Genomic DNA, 13,851 nt, shown 5'->3' with positions numbered 1-13,851 from the left:
TGCCCCAGTGTCTTCTTTAACCTCCTGCCACTCTGGGACATCACCGTCAGGGTCACAGGGGAGACACGGTGGATCGGGGGTCCCTTAGCCCCAGAGCAGACTCCCCACTTAATTCCAGATCCACCAGAGGACGTCCATTCCAGAGGAGCTGTCCATCCGAGGTCACTGCTGCCTTCAGGGTAGAAACAGTGAATTCTCTCTCTCCTGCCGCCTTCCCTGAGCTTCATCCGTGTCCCAGAGTCGGCCCTTCTCCCCGTAGGAAGTCTGAAGACTGCCTCACCACCTCCCAAGGTCACTTCTCTTACTTTGGGATGTACCCCATGTAGTTCCCAGGGCGAGAGGTCTTCTAGATCATTTCATTTTATGGACGGGGAGACTGGGACCAGAGGACGCCAATTTTTACCGAGTTAGGACTAGAAGGAACCTAGAAATTTTCTTCGCATTAGGAGATACTGTTCTATTTCTCCTTTTCTTGACATGTCACATATTTTTGTCTGCAGTTCATGTTAATAATTATAAAAACAATGTTTGAATTTTTTTTTTAAAAAATCCTGGCGTTTGTCCCCCTGAAGCAACCGTGGCTGAGAGGAGGGTCCAGGTCCCGCCAGACCTGCTGCCCGGGAGCCGTCCCGCTGGTGGCCCGATGCCCGATTTCTTCAAGGACCTGAGTTATAGCCCCGTGTGTGCCTTCCCAGGGCTGTTGCTGTGTCCTGGCCTCAGGTCGCCCCAACAGCCTCGGGGGAAGAGCCAGCTAACTGCATGCATCACCTTCCTGTGTGTCCCCCGCAGCCCCAGGGCTGGGCTGGCTTGTGCACGAGCCACAGATCAGGGCCTGTCAGGGGACGGATGTGGTGATTGTCAGTAGAGAAGCCTTACCTCCTTCCAGACCTCCCTGCGGACTAAACTTGAGGGAGGCAACTCTCACTTGAGACGAGGCTGGCGAGTTCGTGGCCTTGCCGCCAGGTCTCCGAACACGGACTTTGTGGAGTGCGTCCCTTACGGGGGCTGTGACCTTCCACGGAGAGCTGCGGACAGACACAGGGTCCGTTGCAGAGGACAGCTCACCCTCCCAGGCTCCCTGCGTGCACAACCCCTTGAGGTTCGTGGGAAATGCCGACCAACGGCTCCAGCTTGGGTTTAGGGCGGGCAGTCAACTGCCACCTGCTCATTTCTAGTGACAAACAGGTCCCAGGGCAGGAACCACGTCAGCGGAGACCAGGGCCATCCCCGAAGAGTGGGACTCTGGCCCAAGTCCACCTGTTTCCATCCCTTGGGCCTTCCTTGGGCCGGGTCTAAGCCAGTGGACTCAGTGAGTCTCTGTTCCCAGGCAGCAGGGAATGCGCATCTGAGGTCCTGCCTGGTGACCTCGGAGCTCCTTTGACTCTGCCCTCTGTGGGCCTGGCAGGGCCAGGGCCTCCAGAACCGCTTCTCCAGTGTCTCCTGGCACCGTAGAACACAGTGGTGGGTGGTGGGATCTAGGAGCCATGGGATGAAGCCAAGACAGGGATCCCTGGGGTCTGGCGTCTCGTCACCGGCCCGAGCCCCTCGGATGGGTCAAGTGGGACAGAGCATTCTAGAAGTCTGCCCGTGATCCAGTGAAATTCCCGACACTCGTCCTATGGCCGGTTCCATGAGAAGCAGAAGGTGTTATTGTCGAGGTTGCTGGATGGTTGGGTCCTGAGTCTTCACGACACAAAGGGTCTCCACAGAGTAAAGAAGGGGAGTGGGCAGCCCTGGAGGAAGCGTGGACACCCGCGACTTGGACGTTGACGCTGGTGGATCAGGCGTCTTGAGGACAAGGCATCCCCACATGCAGCATAAGATGCTGACAGAGTCGTCCCGGGATTTCAAACCGAAACATGCGCTCTCCTCGGACACCGCGTACACTGAGTCAGGATTTTCTTCCCCTCAGCTCTCCCAGCCGTGCCGCACTTTCTGCGCTGTTTGTACCTTGAGCTCCTCCCTGCACACGGACGCGCGGTCCGTGCTATGGGGCTGGGGCTGCGGGTTGGCGCCACAGCCCCATGTGGAGCCCACGGAGGGCCGTGCCCCCAGACTCCTGCCTGCTGCCCGCACCTGGACGGAAAGTGGGCTTTGGGGAGAAATCCCCACAGGTTCTGGAGAGGTTAGCCCCATCCTGGGGCTTTGCTTGTCCCCATGAATGGTAATAAGTGTCACCACTGCCCTGAAGTTAGAATTTTGATGGCTCGGGTTTGGTTCGACAGTTCATTGAAAGTTGACTGTTCCCTCCCCAGGGCTGATCTGGACATTGACCTGGATTTGCCAGGCCCTGACCCATGTCTCCTGGAGGGGGTCATGGCTGCCCTGGGGCCTACACGCTCTGGGACTGGCTGCCTGTCGGCTGGACCCAGCTCTGCAGCCGTGAGGGTGCTGGGTGCAGACGCCCACTGTGGACAGATGATGGGGGGTGCGATGTGGGCTCCCAGCATGCGTGGCCCCTTCCCGATCCTCCTTGCCAGGAGAGGTGGTAGGGGAATCCATGTTTGCGGCGGGCTAAGGAAGGTGGGAGGGAGGGGCAGGGGGCTCCTTGGGGCGCCAAGTCTGCCCTTCCCCGGCTCCGCCTGGTGAGCACAGACTTCAAGGCACCTTCCCTGTGCCTGCCTTGTGCGTGTGTGCATGTGTGCGTGCATGCGTGTGTGCGTGTGTGTGCTTGCCGTGTGTGTGTGTGTGTGTGTGTGTGTGTGTGTGTGAGAAGCAGTGTCTTCTGCCCCTTCCTGTCTTCCCCAGGGAAGGATCCGTGCTGGACAGACAGCAGCTCCCGGTCAGGCCGCCCTCTTTCCAAGGGCCCTGACCTTCCAGTCTCGTCCAGACGGCATGTGTTTGTTAGGTTGGGGTGTGGTTCGATGGTTTGGGATTTTTTGCTTTAACTCTTCGTATTAAAATGCTGCTTCGTTGTGCTGTGTCTCACGGCACCTGTTTATGGCTTGCAAACGTCTGGGGGCTGTGTGGACAGTTTGGAATAAGAGGAAGCCTGATCTTTTTCTGTAGGCAGAAGCTACATTTTTGCCATTTCCCCCTTCCTTTCCCAAACAACTGCTTTGCAAAGGCCATGGCCAAGCCAGCACCCACATTACTGATAGATGCACAGTGGTAACTGGGGGTCTGCCCGGTGTGGACCCCACCCATCCCCCTATCAGGATGGGGACCAAAGGTGGCCGGTTGTGGCCACCAGCCACCAAGGCCAAGAAAGCCTGGCTCTTCTGTCCCACATTGGCCCTTGGCCCTTGTCAAGGAGCCTTTCCGTGTGGGAACTTGGGGCTGTCCATCCCCTGGCTGTGGCCGGCCGGCAGCACTGGCTGGTGCCCGGCTCAGAAGGTGTAGCCAGAGGAGCTCAGTGTCCTGGGAGGGGCTCAGTCACGAGACCACGGTCGAGGCCGGGGACCACACAGCCTCGCTGTGGGACGTACGGCGTGGGCTGCCACATGGAATTTTCAAGGCCACTTTCTGTCCTTGTTTAGTTTTCCAAAGGGACGTGACAAATGGGAAGCTAACGACAGTTGTTTGGTCCAACAGACAGAAGCAGAGAGCGCGGCCGAGCGCCCGGCCCCCCCGCCCTCATGCTGCGTGCGGAGAGGAAGAGCCCAGCCGGGCCCGGGGAAGAGAAGGTGGGTGTGCGGCTCCACGGGCGGTTCACGGACGGGCCGCCGGGACGGGGCGCTCGGGGCCGGGACTCCCCGCCCTGCGCGTGCTTTCCCATCTGGCTCCGGGAGGGGGGTGGGGGTGGGGGATGCTCTCTGACACGGAGCCGAACCGGGCAGGACAGTCCAGAGCATGGCGGAGGGGCGGGGGTCCGCGGGCTTTGGGAACAGCCGTCGGCCTTCCGGGTGGGTCCCGTTCCAGGGCTCGCCAGGCGGGAGGAGCTTGTGCTGACCTGGTTTCCCGCGGGGGCTGTCCCCGCACTACAGACAGGGCGGGGCACCAGGCTGCGGGGACACAGACGCCACCCAGGCAAGGCCAGAGCCCGTGTTTGGATTGTTTCGCTGTGCGTGGACCTCCCCCAGCCCCACACCTTTGTGTTTTCTCTTCTCACTCTAGTCAGAGGCTTCTCTTGGCCTCGCTGCCAAACAGCATTTTAGGATGGACCGTGAGTGCGTCCGGCGCGTTTACCTTCCAAGTACAACCCAAGGGATTAGCTTTTATTGCTACGCTTGAAAATCACAAATGGCACTTAATTTGCTCTGATCTCGAGCATCCTGGAGGCCTGCAGTCTGCCTCCGAGCCTTGTTCACGTTCACTCGAAACTCCTTCCAGCGGGTCTGTCTCTGCTGCGGGTGTGAATGTCCGGTTCCCGCCGGCCTCCCACCGTGCCCCTGCGGGGACCTCCCCGGCTCCATCCCTGGCCTTCCCGCCCTCCCCGTCCTTAGCGCCAGTGTCCGGCCGTAAAGGGGTCACACGGTGTTAGCGCACACTGAACTTCTGCTCCCGGACGTAGGATTTCTCTGTGAGAGATGAACGCCCGTGCCAGAATTCCATATTTATTAAACAAATATCCTTCCTGGTGCCTTAACTACTTTCTTTATCCCTGGGCTCTGCGTCTCTAATTCACTTTTATCACTTTAGTGCAGAAAGGGAGTTTTATGCCATTTTTATCACCAACAGGAAATCATGAGCGGCAAGTGCCACATGAAGAAGACCTTGGTAATTAGCAGGAGAGAATCCCAGCCTTGCCAAATGTAAATGTTCGTCCCCACCACAAATCATGCCCCCCCAGATCTGCGTGAGTGATTAGCGGGGGTAACCCATGGCTCAGAGGCCCTCGTTGGGTTTCCAGCGTTCAATTAGCTTCATAATGAAAACCGCCCTTTGCTTTTCTAATTGGATTAGTAGTATAAACTCCGTTCTCCATATATTTTTTTTAACACAACTATCTGAGTCTTCCCTGTTATGTTCATTATTTATCCTGACTTTTTTCTCTCACAGGAAGGAAAGACACCTTCTAGGACCCAAAAATTCTAGAAGAAATTATTCTTAAACTTAGGGATAATTATATAAATTAAAAATCGTTTGTCCTGTATCATTATCTGTGGCAGTGAATGGAGAACCACAGGCGGAGCCAGTGAAAGGCCCGGGGTGAGTGAAGGCCCCTCACTTGCCCGGTGTCGCCTGTCCGGCGGGGGAGCAGTGCCCTGTCCGCTCCGTCCTCCGCCGACACCCCGCGGGGTCTATTCCGGAGGCATGTTGTCAGCTCAGGACTCTTGTCCTTCTTGGCCGGCTCTGCTCCACTGGCCACTCCTGCCTGACCACGGGGCCCTTCTGAGTTCTTGTCTTATGGCTGGGCGGGGGTGGGAGGTGATGGCCCCGCCGAGTGCCATGTTCCCGGCGTGGGGCTGTGTTCGCCCGGGGTCTCAGACCCTCGGTGTTCTTGGAGCGTTTTGTCTGACTCTCATGTTGTCAGTGTTCCGTAGTTGAGCATTTGCCTTTCCAGCTCGTGTGTCTGAGCCGAGGCTGATGTGGTGCGTGCTGGCGGGGGTGCGTGAGGGCACACACGGGCTTCTGTGCACGTGGCCTCCTCACTGGTGGGCCACGGCAGGTGCTCGCACGGTGGCCCCGTTCAGACTCCTGGTCGAGACCATCCAAACACATGGTTGATCACCTCCTCACCCACAGTGTCCCTTAAAGTCCCGGCTTGAGCCGTGCTGGAAAGCAAGATGCCATCCTTTTTCCTTCTTTCTTTTATTCAAGGAATCAAGAGCTTTAATGGCACCTAACATTCTCAGCCAAGAGCCCTTTCGTTGCTTTGAATAACATCCTTAGTGTTTTTACATCTCACCCGATTGTTTAAGAGAAGGAGAACCCCGTACTGTATTATTCTGAGATCGAAACTATAGAAACAGCTGGGAAAGGAAAACACGCCCCCCCCCATACTGCGAGCATTTGCTAAGCTCGCTGAGACCCCCTCCTCTCCTTAACCACTCCAGAGTCGAGGGGACACTTTTCCGACGATTCCTTCTCAGGGCCTTCCGGTCCACCTGCAGGAACTCGGATTGGTTTTCCCTCCGTCTGGCAGAGAGCCAGCGCTCCAACGCGGGAAGGCAGCTAAATCAGTTCATCCAAACCTTCGGTCTGCATTTATGTCTATCCTAGTTTCTATCCTCAAGCAGCTTTCATTTCTCTGCAAACTGTGTCCATAATGAATGATGAGCCAGGGTCCTGGCCATGTTTTGTTTTGTTTACCTTTTTAATAGTAGAGAATAAATCTTCATTTTCTTCTAGGTGGTGTTGTGTTCAAACATTCCTTATTTTCTAAACAGAGATAGAGTGATTTCCAAACCAGCTCTGCCTCCGCGTACCGTGTCCTGCCCCCGAACGCTGTCCCCAGCTAGATGCACAGAAGGGCGGTCAGCCTCACGCGATGGAGCGAGGAAGCGGGCTTGTGTCCTCCTGCCTTCACGGGCCCGGGAGGAGCCAGCCCCAGTGGCACCCGGGACCCCTCGCTGCGTCAGGGTCCCTACCGCAGTGTGCGGTTTCGGATCTCCTGGACCCCAGCTTCTGAGTCAGCCCATTTCTAGAGCTGAATTCCACATGATTTTTTTTTTTTTTTTTTTTTTTACCCACGAGATGTGAAGGCATCCAGAAGCATTTTCTTGGCCGCCGCTGCCCATCTCTGTGTCTGCAAAAGCAGATAGTTTAGCCAATTTGGGGTAATTAGGGAGATGCCTTTGTCTGAGTTCCTCAGCACGGTCTGTTGTGCCATAAATTTCGTATTCTCAGCATAATTGCCCAGTCCCATTTGCTTTGCTGTACCGAGCAGGTCATTATCGAGTGGGTACGTAGGCAGGTCTGTCTGCAGGAGACTTGTTACTCTTCCCTTGGTTGCCTAATTGAAGATGAGTGTTTAAATTAAAAAAAAACAAAAAAAAACCAGTGTTGTCTTTCTCTTTCTGTTGAAAGGAACCGCCATCCATACTAGTCACCAGAGAGGACAGTGCAGCCGAAGGAAACAGACCTGTGGCCTCCACGCCAGTGCCCGGCTCCCCCTGGTAAGATGCTCCGAGACCTGAGAGCAAGGGCAGGTAGCCTCGTCTACACCCGGCGCCCGCTTGCTGGCACCAACGAGAGAATGTAGGTTCCTCCTGTGTTAGTGCAGTGCTTCAAAATACTAGTTTGCAGCTCATGGCAGCTCCAGCTCCACCGTCGTGACGTTCTGCAGAAAGAAAGTAGCATTTAAGGGATACGTTACCCTGCTCCATACCCTTGCGAATCTGCATCCAGATAATAAGCTGTTGCATGTATATCAGTGAAAGACAGTGTCTGAAGAAAACACAGCACGCATTAGGCTTCAAAGGGCTTTTCTTCCCTCTCCTCTAAGAACATAGTAACTGAATAGCTGTTAATTAAAGATGTGTCTGGCTCTCTCCAGCTGCCCTGGGAGGATTCCTGATCTTTGAGTACGCCGTGCTCGAAAGACCCTCCACGAGGGAGCCACTGTCTTTGGTTTTTAAAAATGTCCTTTTGTAGTGGAATAATTTGGAAGAAGAATAAGAAGGTTATTATCATAAAAATTAGTTCTGAAACCTGAAGACGAAAGGGTTGGACAGAGCTGGAAGGGACGGCTTATTCGGACAACAGGGACCGCGCCTTGGCATCTGTGTCAGGTGCATCTGCGTAGGAACCTGGTGGGACATCAGCCTCACACGGTGTCCCTGGTAACTGGCGATGTGGGAAGAACACGCTGGGCGTCTGCTGGGCCCCGTGGCTCGGCCCTGAGCACCTGCTTCTTGTGCTAAGTCATGTTCTTCACGGGCGAGACGGGGCATGTGCTCCTTCCCTGCGCAGCCAGCCCTGGCGTACACCCCCCAGACACACCCCGTCTTCAGCTGAACCCGCAGTTGGCGCAGGCCCTTCTTTGGCTAACAGTTCACACCCAGCTCTCCAGTCGTCCCAACACTTAGGGAGTGTCCTACGACTACGACTTAGGTTGTGCCTACACGTAGGGAGCATCAGTGTGACACCGACGCAGAGTGGTCCGGACCCAGGAGCTAAGGGCTCTGTCCCTCAATGGTGCCCTTGCTTCAGACCCAAATGCAAATGGAGTGCGGGGCGACCTGCACGCAGGCCTCGCGGACCACCAACGTGGGGCTTCCTACAGCTCCCCTTGGGTGTGAGGATTTGCTAGGACGACTCACAGAGCTCAGGGGAAGGGTTTCCTCGTGGTTGTGGTTTTACTAGGAAGGTTACAGCTCAGTGGAGGAGACCAGCGCTTGAGCTGTGTGCGGAGGTCCGCGACCTCCTGTGCCCCCGAGAGCAGCACCCAGACGCGGGTGCTCACGAGCCGCGGTGTTTATGGACGTGGCATCACAAAGGCACGGCTCCTTGGGTCACTGGGCAAATGGAGTGAAGACCACAAACGCATTCTCTGTGACGCCACGAGGGCTGCCCGGGGCTTCCGTCACCAGACTCCCCGGTGTGTGTCCAGGGAAGGCGCACTTTCCTGTTGAGGGGGCGGGGCAAGTTCAGCGCAGGGGAGTGGGGCTTGGAGGATTATGATTCCCTCGAAAACGTGACCTTGAGCAGTGGAGGTCTCTAACTGTGAAGCCACGGCGCTCCTTCCTCTAATACCGCGTGAGAGCGCAGAAGGCTAATCAGACCAGAGCAGCCCTGCGGTCCCTCCTGTCACTCTCTGCGGCGGGGCGGCCTTTGTGTGTAAACTGTGAACCAGCCTGTGCCCTTCCTGGGCCTCCTGGGCTGGCTGCAGCCAGCCGTGGAGCCTAAGTCTGGTGTCCTCTCGCTGACGCGCCAGCAGGATGGGGACACGGCCCCGGGCAGGCCGGCTGGGCGCAGGCAGGGTCACCGTTCTGCAGGACGTCACAGGCCCGCAGGTGCGCAGACAGCTTCCACGACCCGAGGAGGTGCTTTCTGGGTGGGAGTCAGGTGCGCTGGCTGGAACCTGCCCGTCCCTTCCCCGAGGCTGCTGAGAGGCTGCCCCAGCCCACCCTCTGTTCCTCTGTCCGTGCTTTTCCGACCCCGTGCCCCTGAAGGAGAGCCTTCTGGCCTTGTTGAGAGGCTGTTCGGTTAAGGGCCGGAGTGTTGACAGATGAGCTCCCCTGACACCTTCGAGCCTGGGTTTGCAGGTCCCCTGAGCACGGACCTTCGACCTCGCGGGGGAGCGGCCCCCACTCCCTTGTTCGGCAGCTGGGAGGCAGCTTCACGGGCGGCTCTGACATCCTCATCGGCATTGGTGTCACACACGTGGGAGCCTGGCTCCAGCGCTCCGCACGGACACCTCAGTCTGCCGCCGGGAAGGGGCCCTGCCTGGGGCGCCGCACCTGCTTCCCGGGCGTAAACCAGTCCCGACACCCTTGTTCTGCGTGTTTGCTCTGGGCGGCCTTTCTTCCGGGCCATTGGTTCTCAGGAAGTCGGAGGACAGAGGGACCCGCGGCAGGTGCAGGGCCCTGGCTCTGTCACCCTCACCAGCCACTTGTACATCAGGGCGTCGGAATCGGCCCGTGGCATGTTGACGCCTTCGTCATCCAGACGGCGACTCTTCCGGGAACACTGTGCCTCTCGTTCAGACGGCTTGATGGTGAGGTGTTCATGCGGAGGCGGGGTGGGGGACGGAGGGACGTGACGGGGTCCCTTGGAGGTGAGCAGGGAATACAGGCATGTCCGCGGGTGTGACCGGGTGACCGTGGGGTGGACGCCACCCCCCAGGAACTCCGTGTTTTCACCGAGTCTCTTCACATGTCACCGTCCAGCACCAGGGCTCCCCACTCCAGTCCGGGGGAATCTGGACCTTGCTCTTCTCCACGGTGGCCCCGGTGGCCAGGCAGGCCCCACTCCTGTCCCCAGGAGCAGACCCTCCTCCAGAGGGAAGTGTGAGGGCTCAGGCCAAGAGCCAGGAGCGAGACATCACCTGTGAACCTGAGCCTTGACCTCAGACCAACATTCTCCAGAGAAAACTTGGGATTTCTAGAAGATTCTAGAGGTTTCAGGATAGGTGGGGCAGGCCACATAGGCTGGGAAAGGACTACTCTTGACCACCACAGAGCTCCGTGGGGGCAGCTGGCATCACATAAGGAAGTAAGAGGTTTTGGAATCTATTCAGAATATGTAAAATGGAAAAAAAATGGAAATCAAAACATTCTTTTTTAAAAAAAAAAAGATTTATTTATTCATTTGAGACAGAGAGAGGGAGAAAGAGGGCAAGAGCCGGGGGGAGGCAGAGGGAGAAGCTCCTCACTGCGCTGGGAACCCGATGTGGGGCTCGGTCCCAGGACCCCGATGCTTCATGGGCTGAGCCAGTCAGCCGCCCCTAAAATGGAAATCAAAATATTCTTCCTCTGCTAACGTTTTCACTGTGCTCACATTTTTACCAGATTGGAGCTGAGCCGTTGAATGTGTGGGAGGGCGGCAGGGTCAGCTAAGACCCAGAATCACTCTAACGTAGCGGGACAGGAGAAACTTGCTGTGAAAGGTTGGAAGCTCTGCTCCCTGGGGACCCCGGCGAAAGCTTTGCAGGCGAGCCCGGGGAAGGCAGTCCTGCTCGTGGTTCCGGGGGAGGCCGGCGAGTGAGTGGAGCGCCGCAAACGAGTGGCTTCCGTGATCATTCCCGACCGGGCGGCCCAGACACACGGCCCGACGTACAGCCTTCTTCAAAGTACCAGCATCGCACGAAGACCTTTAGAGATGTCAGGCCAGTGCCGGGACGCCCGGTGAACACGGGGGAGGAGCCGACCCTCATCCTTCCCGCCTGTGCCAGCCGAGCCACGGGCACAGCTTCGGAGCCCGAAACGGTGTCTTCAGCCGTCTGCGACTCAGAAGCTCACGGAGACGCGTGCCGCCAGGAGGGCCTCAGGGTGCCATCACCTGACACATGGAATTTTCAGGAGAAAAAGAAAAAGAAGACTATGCATGAACTTTCATAGAAAGTGGCGTCCTATCCGCCTCAACATGGAAGAAGCAGCCGGAGGGAGAGACGTGCTGGCATCCGGGCCCGTCTTCTGGGTCGGCTCCTGTCCTCCGGGGGGCCATTCCGGAGTGGCACTGTCGCTCTCTTCCGGATCTCTGCGTATCCACTTCTCGGGTCACCTTCCTCCTTTATAATTTGGGTTTTGACCCACAGGCCATTCGGGGACAACTCAGCCACTCTCTAATTGGAGGGTCATGAAAATGTTCTCCTTGGAACCGTTGAAGACATGAAAAAAACGGAAAACTCTTAAAGTGTAAAGTTCATGAGCTTTGGCTCAATTGACAATCAGTGCTGGTGTCAATCAATAACATTGTAGAATTCTTTACAAGACTATGGATTTACAAGTAATTCTCTATTTTTGTAAAATTTTAAAAAAATGAACATTGTTGTGAAATAAGACCATTTTCCAAGAAGTCAAGATTAATGTAGCAAGTTTTGTGTCTGTGATGCCTTCAGAGCAAACCCCGACTCCTTTTCCCAGCAGCTCAGAAGGAGATGAGGATGTGCTCGGGACGACCAGAGCTGGAGGCACCGGCAGGAAGCTGACTCGGCCAGCCAGCGGGTGCCACCTCCCAGCTGCCGTGAGGAAGGACACAGTTTGGCGGCAGTGCGTGGGACGCTGCCCAAGTGGCTGTGGTTGGCGTGGGAGTCCCAGTGTGGCCACGGAGAAGCTGGCGGCGCGTGTAGCCTTCTGCCTGGGAGCGGGAGGGCCTCCTCTGGACAGGAGCCTAGAGGCACGACGCCCGGTGCACGCCCTGCTCACCCCGACTGTGTGACCACGGCACGCTTCTCATTCTGATTTTATTCGCTGTCTTAGCCGCGACTGACGGCATTTTTTTATTCAGTCGTAACTACCCATCCGCCGAGTGTGATGTTTTAATAGCAGGTTCTCTGGGTTTTTCTAAATCTTGGTAGTGGACACGTTTGGCTTGTTCTTGGGTGAAGTTGGTAGAACTTTCCCAGAAAGGAAATTCCCCAGAGCGTCGTCGGTGTGGGTGACGTTTGACGAGAACAAGGTTATCAGAAAGCGCCGTGACGAGGATGCCGGGCTGTCCCCCCGCGGGACATGCGCTCTCCTCGCGGGGGTCATGGTGGCCAGAACCCGCAGCCATCCCTGCCTCGCGCACTCGCCGCTGAAGTGAAGCCAAATGTCGCCGTGTCCCTTAGCACCGTCGAGTCTCTCGTTCTGTCGAGGAAGGGACGGGCGACACGTGATGTTGGGGAGGGGATTCCGATGTTCAGTGAAATGTCAGCCCAGCTTGGGGAAGGCCGGGGAGGGGTGCGTGAGGAGGAGGCCATTTCCGCCCGCAGCGAGCTCCCGGGCGAGCAGCCCCCGGGACGCGGTGAAGTGTCGTCCCCGCGCTGCCCCCGCTCGCTTGCAGGAATCCCTGGGCCTCGCTTTCATGCCGAGGCGGTGATGGGGTGTGAGGAGCCGCTACAGGCCTCTGGCCTGTGTCCTGCGACCGGGAAGGGACACGACGGCCAGGACCTGGTGCAGGGAGCAGGCCCTGTGTCGCCGACACCGTGACTGCCCAGAAAGGCAGAGTCTCCCAAAGCCCAGAGCCACGGTCAAGATGGAGCCGTCGGGACCTTTGTTCTGTGAAGACAACGCGTGGCAGTCCTGGGCCTCGTTCCAGTGTTGGGAACAGGCCTCCTGAGGTCCACGTCTCCTCTCCGAGAGGCTGGACAGACGGCAGCCGGGACTCCGGACGGGAGCCCAGCTCTGCGCGCGGCTGCAGGGCGCCTTCCTGCTGCTCGTTTGAATACGGGAAAGAGATGGATGCGCAGGACCCGAAGGCCGAGGGAGAGACGCTGTCCGGAGCTCGGACGGAGGGTTCCGGTGACCGTTCAGAGCGGGGACAGGCGCACATGGCCCATGGACCCTCATCAGCCAAAACACCCTTCCCGGGTGCTGCAGGGAAGACACAGCCCAGAAGCCGCCGCCGGCCTTCCCCACCGCTCTGCCTCTCATCCCCTCTTCCCTCCGGGGGAGGAGCGGCGCCCCTTCTGCCAGCGACACCAGATGTCCGGTGCCGAGCTGCCCCCGTCAGTGGCCCGGGCCGCGCGCCCTCAGCATCCTGACCTCTCCCCGGGTGGCACCCAAAAGTCCAGTGTCTGGACCGTCTTTTGTCTGGAATGACACTGCGAGGTCACAGCCTGAGGGTCTCCCCGGGGGATGGCAAAGCCACCACGTCCAGGTGCTGATTGGATATGAGTGTGTCCCCTCAATGACAAGTCATGGCAGTTGTGGCCTCGTCCGCAGGAGCAGACGTCACCTGGACGTCCACACGCTCTTCCCTGAATCAGCGCCGTCGGGGTGGGCGCTGCGCCCGGGGTGGCCGGGGCAGAGAGCGGGCTGAGGAGGGCAGATGGCAGCACCTCCTGGGTCTCCTGGGCTCTCAGGACTCCACGCACGACCTCACGTCCGCCACCCCCGCTGAGGGTCCTCCCGCACCGAGCCGTCTGCGGCACCAACTGGCTGTCCTCCAGCTTAACTCGGTCGGACCCTGTCTGCCTGGAGACGGCTCAGACCCCGCACGCAGGTCAGGGGCTTGGTCCCCGAGACTGCCCCCTCCCCACTGCGGGCCCCAGTGTCCAGTCCAGGCTGTCCCCTCTGCTCGTGTTGACCGGCTGCGCATCAGAGATCCCCACGACCCCTCCTCCGGCTGGATTAATTCGCTAGAGCGGCTCGTGGAACCGGGAAACTCTGTATGTACTAGATTTCCGGTTCGTTGTAGAAGGGAACAGCCCGGGAACGGCCGGCGGAGGAAGTGCAGGGGCGAGGTGTGTGTGTGGGGGGGCGAGGAGCTTCCACGTTCTCTCCCGGGGCCCCCCCTGCCAGCTCCATGGCGTCACCCACAAAGAAGGCCTCTGGTTCCCCTCCTTTTGGGTTTTCGTGGAGGCTTCACTGTGTAGGCACG

General features: G+C 58.0%; 1 protein-coding gene across 1 annotated transcript in view; it reads left to right on the top strand.

Moving 5' to 3' along the window:
- Positions 1-3,555: 3,555 nt before the first annotated feature.
- Positions 3,556-13,851, top strand: part of LOC122899050 (transcription elongation regulator 1-like protein) — a 63,544-nt gene continuing 53,248 nt past the window's right edge. The window contains exons 1-2 of the mRNA XM_044236704.1: positions 3,556-3,626; positions 6,913-7,001. Coding sequence (XP_044092639.1) covers positions 3,579-3,626; positions 6,913-7,001 — 137 coding nt within the window. The 5' untranslated portion in view covers positions 3,556-3,578. The remainder of the gene's footprint in view (positions 3,627-6,912; positions 7,002-13,851) is intronic.

The sequence above is a fragment of the Neovison vison genome, chromosome 2 (assembly GCF_020171115.1).
Source record: "Neovison vison isolate M4711 chromosome 2, ASM_NN_V1, whole genome shotgun sequence".
In the NCBI taxonomy this organism is placed as follows: domain Eukaryota; kingdom Metazoa; phylum Chordata; class Mammalia; order Carnivora; family Mustelidae; genus Neogale; species Neogale vison.
The sequence above is the reverse complement of the archived record's forward strand: the minus strand, read 5'-3'. Positions and strand labels throughout refer to the sequence as shown.